Raw genomic sequence first — 13,370 nt, 5'->3', positions numbered from 1 at the left:
CATTTACGAATTATATCCTTCCAAAACCGAAAGAGGCCGTACGAAAACGATCCGAAATGGGAGAAACAGAGAACGGAGATATCGAGCCACGTGCCTCCGCCGAGCCGGAGGCGGCATCCGCCCAGGATACCCTGCAGGTGCCAACGCAAAAGAAGCGCAAGCTTAAGTCCCCAACTCCAGGAAGCCTCCGTGGACGCAGTGCCACGCCCATTCACGGCCGGAGCCAGACCCCGTTCACGCTGTACATGACGCGACGCAGCGCCACGCCCTCGACATGGCGCAGCATTACTCCGTTCCTGAATCGCGAGGAGAAGGAGAAGACTCCCTTCGAGCTGGGCAGGGACATCAAGAGCCAGACCACCTGCAACATCGCCGTCTTCGATCGCGCTCTCGTTATGGATATTTCCGAGCCGTTGGATGTGCAAAAGCCCGTGCGTTACATAACTTCCGATTTGTCGGTGATCGATCGCGCTGCCGTAATGGATGTGTCCAACGTTGAGGTTATCTACGTTGTGGAGGAATACGAGGAGGTCGAGGAGGAGGAAATCATTGAGGAGGTTAAGCCAAAGAAGAAGGAGAAGAAGGCTAGGAAGCCGCGCACCCAGCGCAAGTCTATTGACAAGGACATGAGTCCTTCCGGAGCCGAAGATGGCGACGATTTGGGTGATGGCGGCGATGACAGGGAGGACAGTGTGGACCTGGACGAAGGCGATGAGCCGGTGAAGAAGGGCAAAAAGAAGGCACCGCCGAAAAAAAAGGAGAAGAAAGAGAAGTCTCCCAGTCCAAAATTGACCTTGAAACTGGAGATCGGCGGTGGTCAGAAGGCCAGCAAGAAGATGTTCGAGCAGCAGCAGCAGCAGGCCAAGCCGCCTCCAAAGAAGAGCAAGATGGTGCTCCAGATGGAGGAGCAGGCAAAGGCAGCTGCCAAGGCCGCCGAGGAGGCAGCTGCGAGGGCCAAGCCCAAGGGCGAGACCTTTGAGGAGCGCCAGAAGCGTCTCCAAGCCGAAAAGGAGGAGCAGGAGCGCCTGGAGGCCGAGCAACGGGCTCAGGAAGAGGCTGAGGCGGAGGCGGAGGCCGAGGAGGACGAAGAGGAGGATCCATCTGCCGTCGGCGAGGAGGGTGAAGATGGCACTGAGGCCGGATATGGAGACGAGGATCAGGAACAGGAATATCCTGAAGACGATATCGATGTGGAGCCCGAAGAGGATCCCAAGAAGAAAGAAAAGCGGCGCGGCAGCGACTCCTCCGACGACTTTGTCCGCCCCGATCCCCACGAGGAGGAGCGCTGGCAGCGCATTGCCGCCGTCGAGGGCGAGGAGTTCATGCAGCAGATGCGCAAATATAGCCAGGCCAAGCGGATCAGTGAGAAGGAGCGCGATGCCGACTGGCAGCGCCGCCGGGAGCAGGCTCGCAATCCCAAGTTCATCAATTTCCTGTCCGACCGAGCCGTTGAAGCCGGGCAAAGTGTGCGCCTGGCCTGCGCGGTGGATGGTCCCGAGCTGTCGGCTAAGTGGTACCATAACCGCAAGCAGCTGGAGCGCGATGGATGCCATCGCATCATCAATAACAATAATATTCTGGTGCTGGAGGTGCTTAACACCACCATCTTGGACTCCGGAGAATACTCGTGCGTGATCTCGAACCAGAACGACGAGACGAGCTCGTCGTGCATTGTGACCATCTACGAAATTTTCAAGGACGAACCCAAACCCCCCTCCATTCAGTATATCAAAGGTATTTGTCGGGCATCGCGACTGCTGACCTCTGCTGACCTAAGAGCTTAAAACTTGCCCATTTCAGAGTACTACCATCTGCGCGACGATGAGCTGACCATCGAGTGTCACGTGCACGGCTATCCCCGACCTGTGATCACCTGGTGGCGCGGCTGCTTCCAGGTGAAGCCCAGCTACAAGTTCACCATGCTGGAGGAGGCGCACGGTGTGTGCAAGTTGCTCATCTATAAGCCGGGCAACAAGGATGGCGGTATCTACACGATGAAAGCCATCAATTCCAGTGGCGAGGTGCAGATCAACCACACGGTCGAGGTGGCCCGTAACCTGCACTACCACGTACCCGGCATCTTCCATGCCCGCGACAAGATCCAGCTAGACAGCTTGAAGCAGGCCAAGAAGGCCATGGAGGCGGCCCTCAAGTCGAAGGCCGACTCCGACCAGAGGCGGGCAGAAGCGGAGGAGGAGCAGGCACGCCTGCATCCTGTGAAGGCCACGCCAGAGAGGCTGGTGCCCGCCAAGCAGAAGCTGGCCTTTGCCACTCAGCTGCGCGACCGCATGGCGCTCGAGGGGTCGACCATTAAGTTTGTGGCCACAGTGATTGGACCCGATCCCAATACCCGCTGGATGAAGGACGACAAGTGGGTAGTGGTCGGTGGCAATATTAAGAACCTCTCCGAGGAGGGCAAGGCCATCTTGGAGGTCGCCAACGTCACATCCGCCGACTCCGGTGTCTACAAGTGTGTGGCCAAAAACGATCTCAGCGAGATCGAGACCTCCTGCTACTTCAAGGTGTACGCGGCACAGGCGGATGGCGATGAGTCTGAACCCATTTTCGCCCTACCACTGCGAGGTATTTCAAGCCCATTCTATATGTGTGTGCTCTGTGGCCCAGTGTTATCGGTTACACGATCCTCAAAAAGACCCATGTACCCATGTACTTCTGTATGTCCGACGTTTGGTGTTCTGTTGCAATTGAGGTCGATTGCGTACGAAAATAGCCAAATTGATTGATTGACTTTGTTCTCAGATGTGTATCATGCCTCGCAGAACGATCTGATTCTCGACACGAAGGTGCGCGGCAACCCCCGCCCTGAAATCTCGTGGACCAAGGACCAGATACCCGTGGTGCTCGACGATCGTGTGGTTCAGATCGAACACTTGGACGGCATTTGCGAGCTGATCATCAACAAGCCGACGATTAATGACAACGGAATCTATGTCTGCACCGCCAAGAACAAACTGGGCAGTCAGTCGACCACCCACACGGTTGTCGTCGACACCACCCACACCTCGCGCCGATCGAGCATCCTGTCCGCCATTGCCATGCAGGAAGGAGGAGGAGGAGGAGGCGACGAGGCAGCCGATGCCAAGGCCAAGGGCAAGAAGAAGAAGAAGGAGGATGAGCCCGAAGGCGGCGATGGTGGCTACGAGCGACGCAGCCGGATGCCGGATCCTTCGCCCAAGCAGATGTTGTACTTCACGGTCAACCTGTCCAATCGGTACGTGGCCGAGGGATCCAAGGTCAAGTTGCAGGCTGTTATTGGTGGACCCCAGCCCATGATCAAGTGGTTCAAGGACGACCAGAACGTAACGTATGGACCCAACATTCGCAACATGAACCGCGACAGCCTGGCGGTGCTGGAGTTCACCAATGCCAAGGTGGAGGACTCTGGAACCTACTCGATCGTAGCCCAGAACGAGTCGTGCAAGATCACCACCTCCGCCATGCTGCATGTCTACGAGACCAAGGTCAACACGGATGTGCAACCCGTCTTTATTCGCTCTCTGAAAGGTAAGATATTGGGTATTGGGTATCGGATGAGTGTTCGAGATCGATCGAATCATCTATAATTAGCAATGTGTATAATTGTGCATTGCCATTGACTGCAATTATTATGCAATGCTATTCTGGCAATGTTTTTATGTAACCAGTCTCGGTGTTTCGCTCTCAGAGACCTATCACCTAAATACCAACGAACTGATCCTGGAGACAGCTGTGAGGGGTCAGCCTACACCGGCGGTCCAGTGGTTTAAGGACAGCATTGAAATCCAGAGCGGAGGGCGCTTCCAGATCATCGAGCACCAGGATGGCACCTGTGAGCTCATCATCGATCGGCCGGATAACAAGGACTCCGGCAAGTATGTGGTCAAGGCGGAAAGTCGCGCCGGCAAGATGGAGATCTCGCACTACGTGCTCTTCGAAGGTCAATCCCATCACATTGCCGAAAATATCCATGGTGTGTTCCATGCGGACAAGAGCCTGTTGCGTCCAAAGGAGGTGGAGAAGCCGGTGGAGAAGAAGCCAGCTCCTGCTGCCGAGCCGGAATCCGAGGCTGAGGACGGCAAGGCAAAGAGACGTGCCAAAAAGGAGGAGGACGATGGAGCCTCCTCGGCCTATGCCACCGACTACGCCTCTGATACCGCCAGTTTGTCGAGCAAGCGCCGCGAGAAGAACATCGCGATCCACTTCAGCACCTCAATGAGAGATCGCGTGGTGGCTGAGGGCTCAAAGGTTAAGATCTCATGCTTCTTGGAGGCCAAGGAGCCGCAGGTCAAGTGGTTTAAGGACGGCGAGCAGATCCAGAACTCACCGAAGATCAGAGGAAGGTACAGTGAGGGTCTGTGTCTGTTGGAGATCATGAGCGCCACTGCGGAGGACAACGGCGAGTATAAATGCTGGGGTCGCGACGAGACTGGAGAAGCATCCACCTCATGCCGACTGGAGGTTTACGAGAATCCCGGCACGGGTGATGTTCCACCCACCTTTACGCGCAACATCAAGGACACGATGCACGGCAAGATCAACGAGCTGCAGCTGGACGTCCATGTGCGCGGTCTGCCCACTCCCTCTGTTACGTGGGTGAAGGATGGCGTCAAGATTGAGAACAGCGATAAGTACCAGCAGGTTGACCACGATGACGGCACCTGCGAGCTGTTCATCAGTCGCCCGAAGGCTTCGGACAGCGGCAAGTACGTGTGCCAGGCGGAGAACCGCGAGGGCAAGACCGAGATCGTCCACGTGATCACAGTGGAGCCACGTGTAAGGGCACCTCGCATCTCGCCGCCCAGGGAAGGCAGACCTCCACGTCCGGGCGGCGATGAGGAAGCACCTGCTGCCGGAGAGGAAGGCGCCGAAGGCGCACCTGAAGGTGAGGGTGGCGAGAAGCGCCGCAGGAAGCCCAAGCCGGACGAGGAGGAGCAAACCAGCTCCAGGCGCGAGGTACCACCGCCTCCGGATCTAAGGAAGCGTTTGTACTTCCGCAACTTCCTGTCCAACCGAACCGTTAAATCGGGCAGCAACGTCAAGTGGATGGTGAACATCGATGGACCGGAGCCAACTGCCAAGTGGTTCTTTGGCGACCAACCAATCGCCTTCGGACCGAGGAGCAAGATGTCCATGCAGGACGGTATCGCCTGGTTGAACCTCGTGGGAGTCACAGAAGAGGATGCCGGAGAATACACCTTGCGGGTCCGGGGTAGCGAAAACGAAATCGTGAGCACTTGCAATTTGTTTGTGTACAGCACGGGCAAAGCGGAAGTGATTCCGCCCACATTTGTAGTTGGCATCAAAGGTAGGATTCTCTATGTGATGGCGGGAACTGTCCAACCGAGTGCGTACAGGTGGATGTCTTTGTATCGATGAGCTAAGTGTATCCCTATTCGTAGTCCTAGAATTACTTTAAGTGAACTAACAACCTTTTAGGCCTACTCCCCCAAACTTTAAAGTGCTTCGTCTTATGTGTCTTGGGTTGTGTCTCTTTGTCTTTGTCCATATTCCAGATGCATATCATTCCCAGGGCAACCAGCTCACACTGGAATGCAAGGTATCTGGCAGTCCCAAGCCACATATTTACTGGCAGAGGGATAATACCCTACTGCCCGTTGAGGGCACCAAGTATCAGTATGAGGAGCAGAGCGACGGAGTGAAACTCCTCACCATTAACAACTTTGGCAGCAATGATTCCGGCTTGTATACTTGCTATGCGGAGAGTGAAAATGGCCAAATGAAGATCAGCAAATTTGTCCAGGCCTCTGATTATGTCAGAGAGAGAATTGCCGAGAAGAAACCGATTGACAAGGTCATCCAGGAGATCAAGCGCGATGAGTCCTCAAGCGCCGCGGCGAACGATACTGCAGCCGCCAAGGCCAAGGCTCGTGAGGCGAAGTTGCGACTGAATCTGGAGACTAGCTTGAAGACCATGACCATCGGAAGTGGTAACAAGGCGCAGCTCATCTGCTATGTGACTGGTATCATCGAGGATGTTCACTGGTTGAGGAACGATGAGCGGGTGACTAAGGATGCGCGTCATAAGATCTACAACATAAACGGAGCCATCAGCCTGGAAATCTACGATGCCCGGGTGGAGGACAGTGGTCACTACCGCTGCGTAGTGAAGAACAGTCGGCAGACTGTGGAAAGTGCTGGCCAGTTAAGTGTGCTGGATCAGTCCGCTGGCAAATTACCGGAAAGCTTCTCCAGTGGTATTATAGGTAATTATGAAAGCATCCTTGCCTACACACCTTCTCACCTTTCTAATTTTCGCCTTTTAGAATCGTACGACGACCAGCGTAATGAGATCGTGCTCAGTTGCCAGGTCAAAGGACGTCCAAATGTCAGTTGGATGCGTGATGACCACTCCATATGCAACAACCGGTACAGAACAGTAGAAGAACCAGGTGGCGTTAGAAAGCTGGTTATACGCAATCCCATATCCTCCGACTGCGGCATCTTCGCCTGCTATGCAGAGCACGAGGATAGGATTGACTCCACTAGCATCACCATCAAGGCGGCCGATCTCAAGCGCCTGATTAACGTCAGTCAGGAGGAGATTCCAAGCATCAGCGATCACGATAGCGCGCACTGGTCACGTAGCCAGTCGCATTTGAGTTCCGGAAGTCAGGTCAACGGCAATGGAGAACTTCATCGGGCCGGCGATCGTGTCCTACGCAGCGTGGGCAAGGGAAAACCACTTTTCCACACCCTGTTGCACGATCGCACAGTTTCGGAGGGAGCCAATATCCGGCTGCTTTGCGCCGTATCCGGAGACGAGAATACCCACATCGAGTGGCTGAAGAACCACAAACCACTGCCCAGGGGCGACAATCGCTATCAGACACTCTTCCTGAATGGAGAAGCTTCGTTGGAGATCTTCGCTGCGGTGGCCGATGATAGTGGCAACTATACCTGCTGTGCCTCGAACGATTTTGGAGAGAGTTTGAGCCATGCCCAGCTGCGGGTATACAAGCACTTCAAGGAAGCCCCATTGCCAAGTACTTTTACGCAGCCCATCCGAGGTATTACCCGTCTAAAAAGAGCTACGGAATCCATCATCGCTTGCACCTCCTTAATGTTTTAACAGCTTCTGTTGGCCCCGATTTAAAGTTAAAGAAAGCTACTTATTAATCCTTACCCTTTGCAGACACATATTCTCTCAACGAGAATGAGTTGGTTCTGGATTGCCGCGTACGTGGCCAGCCGCGTCCTGAAATCCAGTGGATCAAGGGCACGGAGCCCATTGAGAGCAGCGAGAAGTTCAAGCCGAGCGATCAGGCCGATGGCTATGCCAAGCTGGTCATCGTGAATCCCACAGAGAAGGATTCGGGCATCTATTGGTGTGTGGCCCGCAACGAGGGAGCGGAGAACAAGATCTCCCACCAGGTGGACTTCAAGGGACGCCAGCACTACTCGCTGCAGAAGACGCACGGATTCTTCCATCGCGACCCCAACAAGCCGCACTTCCTGCTTCCATTGGGCAACCAAACGGTCTGCAACGGTGGCACCGTGGCCATTTCCGCCGAGTTCATGGAGACCAGCACACCCATCGAGGTCAAGTGGCTGCGCGATCGCAGGGTGGTGGATGGACCCAATGTCAAGGCCCTGGCCGATCGCGGCGTCTACACGCTGACTATCATGAATGCCGGTCCCGAGGTGGAGGGCACCTATACCTGCCGCGCCTCCAATGCCTTCGGTCGCATCGAATCGAATGTCAACGTCGATGTGGCCGTGGGAGCTGAGAAGGATGAGCGTCCTCCGCTGTTCCTCTCGCGACCGGACACCGAAATGAAGATCGCCGTGGGTGATCCCTTCTCGCTGTCCTTCCGCATTGCCGGCGATCCGAAGCCAAAGCGTAAGCGGGATATACCACAAAGTGGTGGGGAGTAACATCTGATGTATGATCCTTGTCTTGCAGTCACCTTCATGAAGGGCACGAAGGACATTACCCAGTCGGATCGGGTCAGCAAAGAGGTGTCCGATGACTACACAAGGTTCTCAGTGCAGCAAGCCCAGATCTCCGATTCTGGCACCTACTTCGTGGTGGCCCGCAACAACTTCGGCACTGACAGGATATTCGTCACTGTGACGGTAGGCTGCGTGTCCCCATCTGTGTCCTCATGGGATCTGTTCATCATACGCTATATATACTAGTTGACGTGTTGCTTGTGGCTGTCCCTCTATCGCTTTCGCTCACTAACCACTGCAATTCGTTCTCTTTTCTCTGCTTCTCTTGTTCCAGATTAAAATACCCAAAAAGAAAGAAGAATAAAGCTTATTAATACAATTTATTTTGCAAATTCGAACGCCTCCCTTCAACAGCACCAAAATACAACTACAATTATATCATACTTAGCCCTCAGTCTACTTTCCTGACTCTATGTGTTCACTCAATGCAATACAATATATCGTTCTGACTACAAAACTTATAGGTAAACCCCCGCGCTCGATCCGCCACACCAACGCAACCACGCTGGGGCCTTCCCCTGGACAGCTACAGCGACACCTCGTACTTCAGAGGTAAGGATTGTATATTCGGGTGTGGCCATAAGGCTCCTTGTGCCGTGTGCAAAGTCCCTCCATGTCCGTGGTGTCCGTGTTGTCCGTGGGAGTGTCCGTTTCTGTCTATGTGTGGTACTGAAGACCCAATCCTCATTTGCAATTATCATTTGCAGATCGGTTGAACCGCCCCAAGAAACCTCAAACTACAAAAGAAATTTCCTGTGAGATCGTAGAAACCCAGCACACAACCAATAACTATTCCTGTATTTATCTTTTGTTAGTATTTCTGAACGATCGACTTAATTACTTTTATTATCGTACCTACATATATAAATAATGTATTATATAAAGCACAGCAATCCAGCTTATACATTTACGTAGTGGAAACAAGAAAATAAAAAATATTTCTCCGGGGCGTAAAGAGTTTTACTTGAGGTCGCCCTAATATCCACTCCCGCCCCCATTTGAGCCCATTCATTTACCAGTTTTCTCTCATCCATCCCTCAGATCCACCGGGTTGCATTTCCACCGAGCCACTGGTCGTGGACTCCGGACCCACCCACATCTCGTTGTCGTGGGGCAAGCCGGTGAGTGCCAACTCAGCGCCGGTGATGGCCTACAAGGTTGAGGCCTGGGTGGTGGGTCACGAGGGCGGAGCCTACTGGCGAGAGTTGGGTCTGACGCCCATCAACTCGTTCGACGCCTTCAACCTGAAGCCCAACGTTGAGTACCACTTCCGCGTGACGCCCAAGAACCGATATGGCTGGGGACCCACCGTCCAGACCAGCAGTCCTCTCCAGGTGGGCGGTGTCGAGTGCCTGCCGGAGTTCGTCAAGATCCTGCCGGGTCAGGCCAAGGCTCTGTTGGGCTCCTCCTTCACCCTGCAGTGCAACATGCGTGGAGCGCCGAGGCCCCAGGTGACCTGGTTCAAGGATGGCATTCAGCTGAGCAGCAGTTCGGAACGCGTTAAGATCCGGCAGATCGGTTCAACCTGTGCCCTCACCATTGCCACCGTCAGCGAACTGGACTCGGGCCGTTACACCTGCGAGGCGACCAACTCGAAGGGCAGGGTTTCCACTTTCGCCCGCCTCCAAGTCGTCTCTGATTCGAGAATCTACGAGGCAGATTCGCGTCTGAAGGAGATAGCCCATGGTCGCAATGTAGCGGATGTCGGCGACTCGCTGCCCATCTTCACCATGCGCCTAAGAGATCGCCGCGTCCAGGTGACCTATCCGGTGCGACTCACCTGCCAGATCGTGGGCTATCCTGTGCCAGAGATCTTGTGGTACAAGGACGATCAGCTCATCCACACTGATAGAAAGCATCTGATCAGTGCCGAGGGACAGTTCTTCACGCTGGAAATTGCTGCAACCACGCTGGACGACAGCGGTACCTACACCTGCCTGGCGAGGAACGAGCTGGGTTCCGTGTCCTGCCACTGCACCCTGGTGGTGGACAAGGGCATCCGAGCCTACATCTCACCAGACTTCTATGTGCCCTTGGATCCCTTCTATATATTCCGCGAGGGTTCCGAAATCCGTCTGTCCACGAAGGTCGAGGCCTATCCATCCGTTGGTGTCACCTGGCACCGCAACGGGATGCGTCTGCGACCCAGTCGTCGCCTGACCGCCTCCTTGGACTGCAATGGTTTTGTGGAGCTTATCATTGCCGAGGCCACCGTGCGGGATGCAGGAATCTATGTGTGCGTTGCATCCAACGTTGTGGGTAAAGTGGAGACCATCTGCCGCGTGGCCATTGAAGAGGAGGAGAACAAGGTGCTGGCGCCGCAGCGATCCCTGGAAATTCCCAGCATTAAGACTGATGATCTGCCGTTAGTATTGCATTTGCTATCGTATTTAGGAACCTTCAATTGATCACTCATTTCCCCCTAGTTATTCCAAGGAGCCCCTGTTCGTGGTCAAGCCCCGATCCAGCGAGGCCTACGAGGGTGACAACGTCATCATATTCTGCGAGGTGGTCGGCGATCCCAAGCCCGAAGTCGTTTGGCTGCGCGATTTTCTGAATGTGAGTATGAGTATGTAGTGACGTAGTGCGAGACCAGCTTGCACATGTTGCACATGCGCAGTTCGACGTCGGACAGACGCAGTTCGTCAGTTGCATTCGCGGCGTCAGCAAATGTGGGTCGTTCCATCACTACCCTCTCTCGATTCCAAACCCGTTGCCTTATCAGAGACTCAAGTTTAGGTGAACCAGCAACGTGGGCCCTACCGGCATCAGGAAGTTCGAATTTAATTTCCGCTCGAGCTGACTATAAATAAGCAACTCCCAGTGGGCCGTACACTTAGTAGAACGTTTTTTCGAGTTGCCACAGTTGCTCGCGCGGATAGAATTTGATTTTGATTGATCCGCGAGCGCGAACAAAGTGTCCAAACAAGCGGAGCATCGCATCCCTCTCAGAGGTAACCAGCCCAGAAACCGATCCGCCAGCAAAGTGGCTACAAAGTGGCACGTGAAGAATAGAGTGCAGGGGCAGCTGGCTCGGATTACGGACAAGTGCGTCATACTGAAACGGTGCGCGTTATACAAGACCACAGGCACTTAGACAGATCTTACAAATCCGATTCGCTGTCAAACGCTAATTCAAGTTCAACCCATATCAAATAACAGGCTTGTTCGCAACAAACAATTACGCGAGCCAAAAAGGAAAAAATAAAAAATATTATTAGCCACTGTCGCGCACGAAGTCGACCAAGGAAGCGAGCAGGCAGGCAGGCAGGAGGAGTAGGAGGTCAGGGTGGGCAACGTATACCCATTACCAGTTTTCCTATTCGACAGTCTCGAAACTGAATTTTGTGCTTATATGGCCATAAGCTTAACACAATAATAACAACGGCGGCCGAGTCAGCGTCAACGGCATCGACATTTGTATAAAGACAGTCGTGATTCATGATCTGCGACAGCCGCACAAGTCCTTATAGTCGAAGCTCATTGCATAGGTGACCTTGACTCATTCAGCCCACTGATCGCCACGTTTTCTTTCGCCCGCAGCCGGAGTACTACAAGGACGCGCCCCACTTCCGGCGCATTGGAGACGGACCCGAGTACAGGCTGGAGATACCCAGCGCCAAGTTGGACTTCACCGGCACCTATTCCGTGATAGCCAGCAATTGCCATGGCGAGGCCAAGGCTGTAATATCGCTACAAATATTCGCCAAAGGTAAGGAGCACAATGTATTTATTAACTGGACGGGGGGTACATATTCAATAGGCGGGGACAGACCACGTCCCGCCAAAACTCTTCGGCCATGGTCAGCAAACTGCTCACAAATTCCGCATCCGCTTGTACCCAAACGTAGTGTAGAGCTCCGTTGCTTTCGAACGTTGGACTCAGGACGCAATAGAGTGCCTTTTTTACATTTGCCGCAAACATCTGGATTTGTATTTGGGCCATGTACTTGGGTGCAATAGACTCGCGAGCCTCGAGGTACTTCTCAAAGTCCTCATCAGTCCTTGGCGATTTGATTTCGACAATGTGATCGTCCGTGATGCCATCAGGGGCAGCGCACAAGAAGGGATAGCTCTCGTGCAGGATCAAACCGCATTCTATGTAGTGCTTGTTCTCCAGTTTCTCAGTCTGTTTCAATATAAATCGCTTATGTTCCTTCTGTTGCACCCGATCCGCGTTATTCTTGTCACGTCCTTTGCAAAACATCATATTGAAGATTTGATCGTCGTCCTCCGGAGTTTTACGGTTAATGATCATGTGCATCATGGAGCAACGGATGCGCATGTACTGCGTCTCTATCCACAGTCGGGATTTGTATTTGCCCCGTGTCGCATCGTACAGACTTTCGATAATTCCCGTCTGAGCCTGTGCCTCCATGTGTTGCACATAGCTGGGTGGATCGAAGACGTTGTACTCTGCTGCTCGAAGCAGCACATGGTGCACAAACATGGGCTCGAACTCATCGGTGGTCTCCACACATTGGCGGTAGAGCGCCGAGTCCCTGCCACAGTTGGCCAGCTCTTCCAGAATGGTGTGTAGAAAAGCCTCTCCCTCGCTGGCACTAAGTTCCTTCGAGTTTAGTTCGCTCTCCATTCGCACCTCATCCTTGGGCATTATATCACATATTCGAGTAGCAGTTGTGGGCTCCGGTTGCACCAGGTTTTCCAATTCATGGCCCCAAAACTCCACCACAGCGGAGGGATTTCGATCTGCGCTCCTGTTTAGTAGCCAGAAGGTGAAGGCCACGATGTGGGCACATGTACCTGAAACGGGCTACAGATTAGGAACTAGATAATTGTGGCGAACGGAGTTATCCTCACATGCTGCGGAGCACAGGCTGCATTGTCCGTCCATGATCATCCGCGCACTTTCAACGACCTTGAGCGCCACATTTGCGTGGGTTTCCGTGTTGGCGAAGTCGGTGGCAGAAAACACGAGCCCCTTAAGTTCGCAAACATCGCCATGCCTGCGCACTTGGACGTAATCCGTCAGGAGATCATTTTTATCCGTTGGCCTGTGGGAAGAAATTTAATATATTTAATTGAATATGCAGTACGTATGTGCGAAAGGGATGTGCACTCACATTTGCTTTGATTTCTCAGAGGCGCCGGATAGGCAAAAATTATACACCATTCCGCTATTCAGAACAGGTATATTGTGTACGTCTGCTTTGCGGAAGCCGGGCTCCAGGTCCATGGGCACAATAATCATGCCCCTCATTTTATTTTAACCAAACTTTGTGCACAAAATGTTAAGAAAACGATGGTTCGCTAAAAATAAACATTGGGCCGCGATTGCTATCGATTATCGATATTATAAATAGGAACACTGTGAAAAATACTACTAAAACCGTTGATTAGCCAAGACACTTACCGCAACTGCTTGGCAAGCAGTT

The 13,370-nt window shown here is 53.4% G+C and overlaps 2 protein-coding genes across 3 annotated transcripts in view; one reads left to right on the top strand and one right to left on the bottom strand.

Moving 5' to 3' along the window:
- The window catches only part of LOC6548717 (myosin light chain kinase, smooth muscle), a 32,220-nt gene that overhangs the window by 10,825 nt on the left and 8,025 nt on the right, over positions 1–13,370 (top strand). The window contains exons 2-9 of one of the 2 annotated variants that reach the window (XM_001975411.3): positions 5,514–6,224; positions 6,285–7,028; positions 7,154–7,861; positions 7,925–8,097; positions 8,439–8,526; positions 9,016–10,339; positions 10,401–10,533; positions 11,518–11,686. In XM_001975411.3, the coding sequence (XP_001975447.3) occupies positions 5,514–6,224; positions 6,285–7,028; positions 7,154–7,861; positions 7,925–8,097; positions 8,439–8,526; positions 9,016–10,339; positions 10,401–10,533; positions 11,518–11,686 (4,050 nt within the window). Of the gene's footprint in view, positions 1–56; positions 1,735–1,800; positions 2,584–2,760; positions 3,526–3,685; positions 5,306–5,513; positions 6,225–6,284; positions 7,029–7,153; positions 7,862–7,924; positions 8,098–8,248; positions 8,361–8,438; positions 8,527–9,015; positions 10,340–10,400; positions 10,534–11,517; positions 11,687–13,370 lie in introns of those variants that run through there. The other variant, XM_015156825.2, reaches the window with a different exon arrangement.
- On the bottom strand, positions 11,688–13,284 carry LOC6548718. The gene is made up of 3 exons (XM_001975412.3): positions 13,059–13,284; positions 12,796–12,989; positions 11,688–12,738 (listed from the first exon to the last, which is right to left on the bottom strand). Exons 1-3 carry the CDS (start codon positions 13,193–13,195, stop codon positions 11,708–11,710), a joined length of 1,362 nt encoding a protein of 453 aa, XP_001975448.1. The 5' UTR covers positions 13,196–13,284; the 3' UTR covers positions 11,688–11,707.

The sequence above is a fragment of the Drosophila erecta genome, unplaced genomic scaffold, assembly GCF_003286155.1.
Source record: "Drosophila erecta strain 14021-0224.00,06,07 unplaced genomic scaffold, DereRS2 tig00000092-arrow-pilon, whole genome shotgun sequence".
Taxonomy (NCBI): Eukaryota; Metazoa; Arthropoda; class Insecta; order Diptera; family Drosophilidae; genus Drosophila; species Drosophila erecta.
The sequence above is the reverse complement of the archived record's forward strand: the minus strand, read 5'-3'. Positions and strand labels throughout refer to the sequence as shown.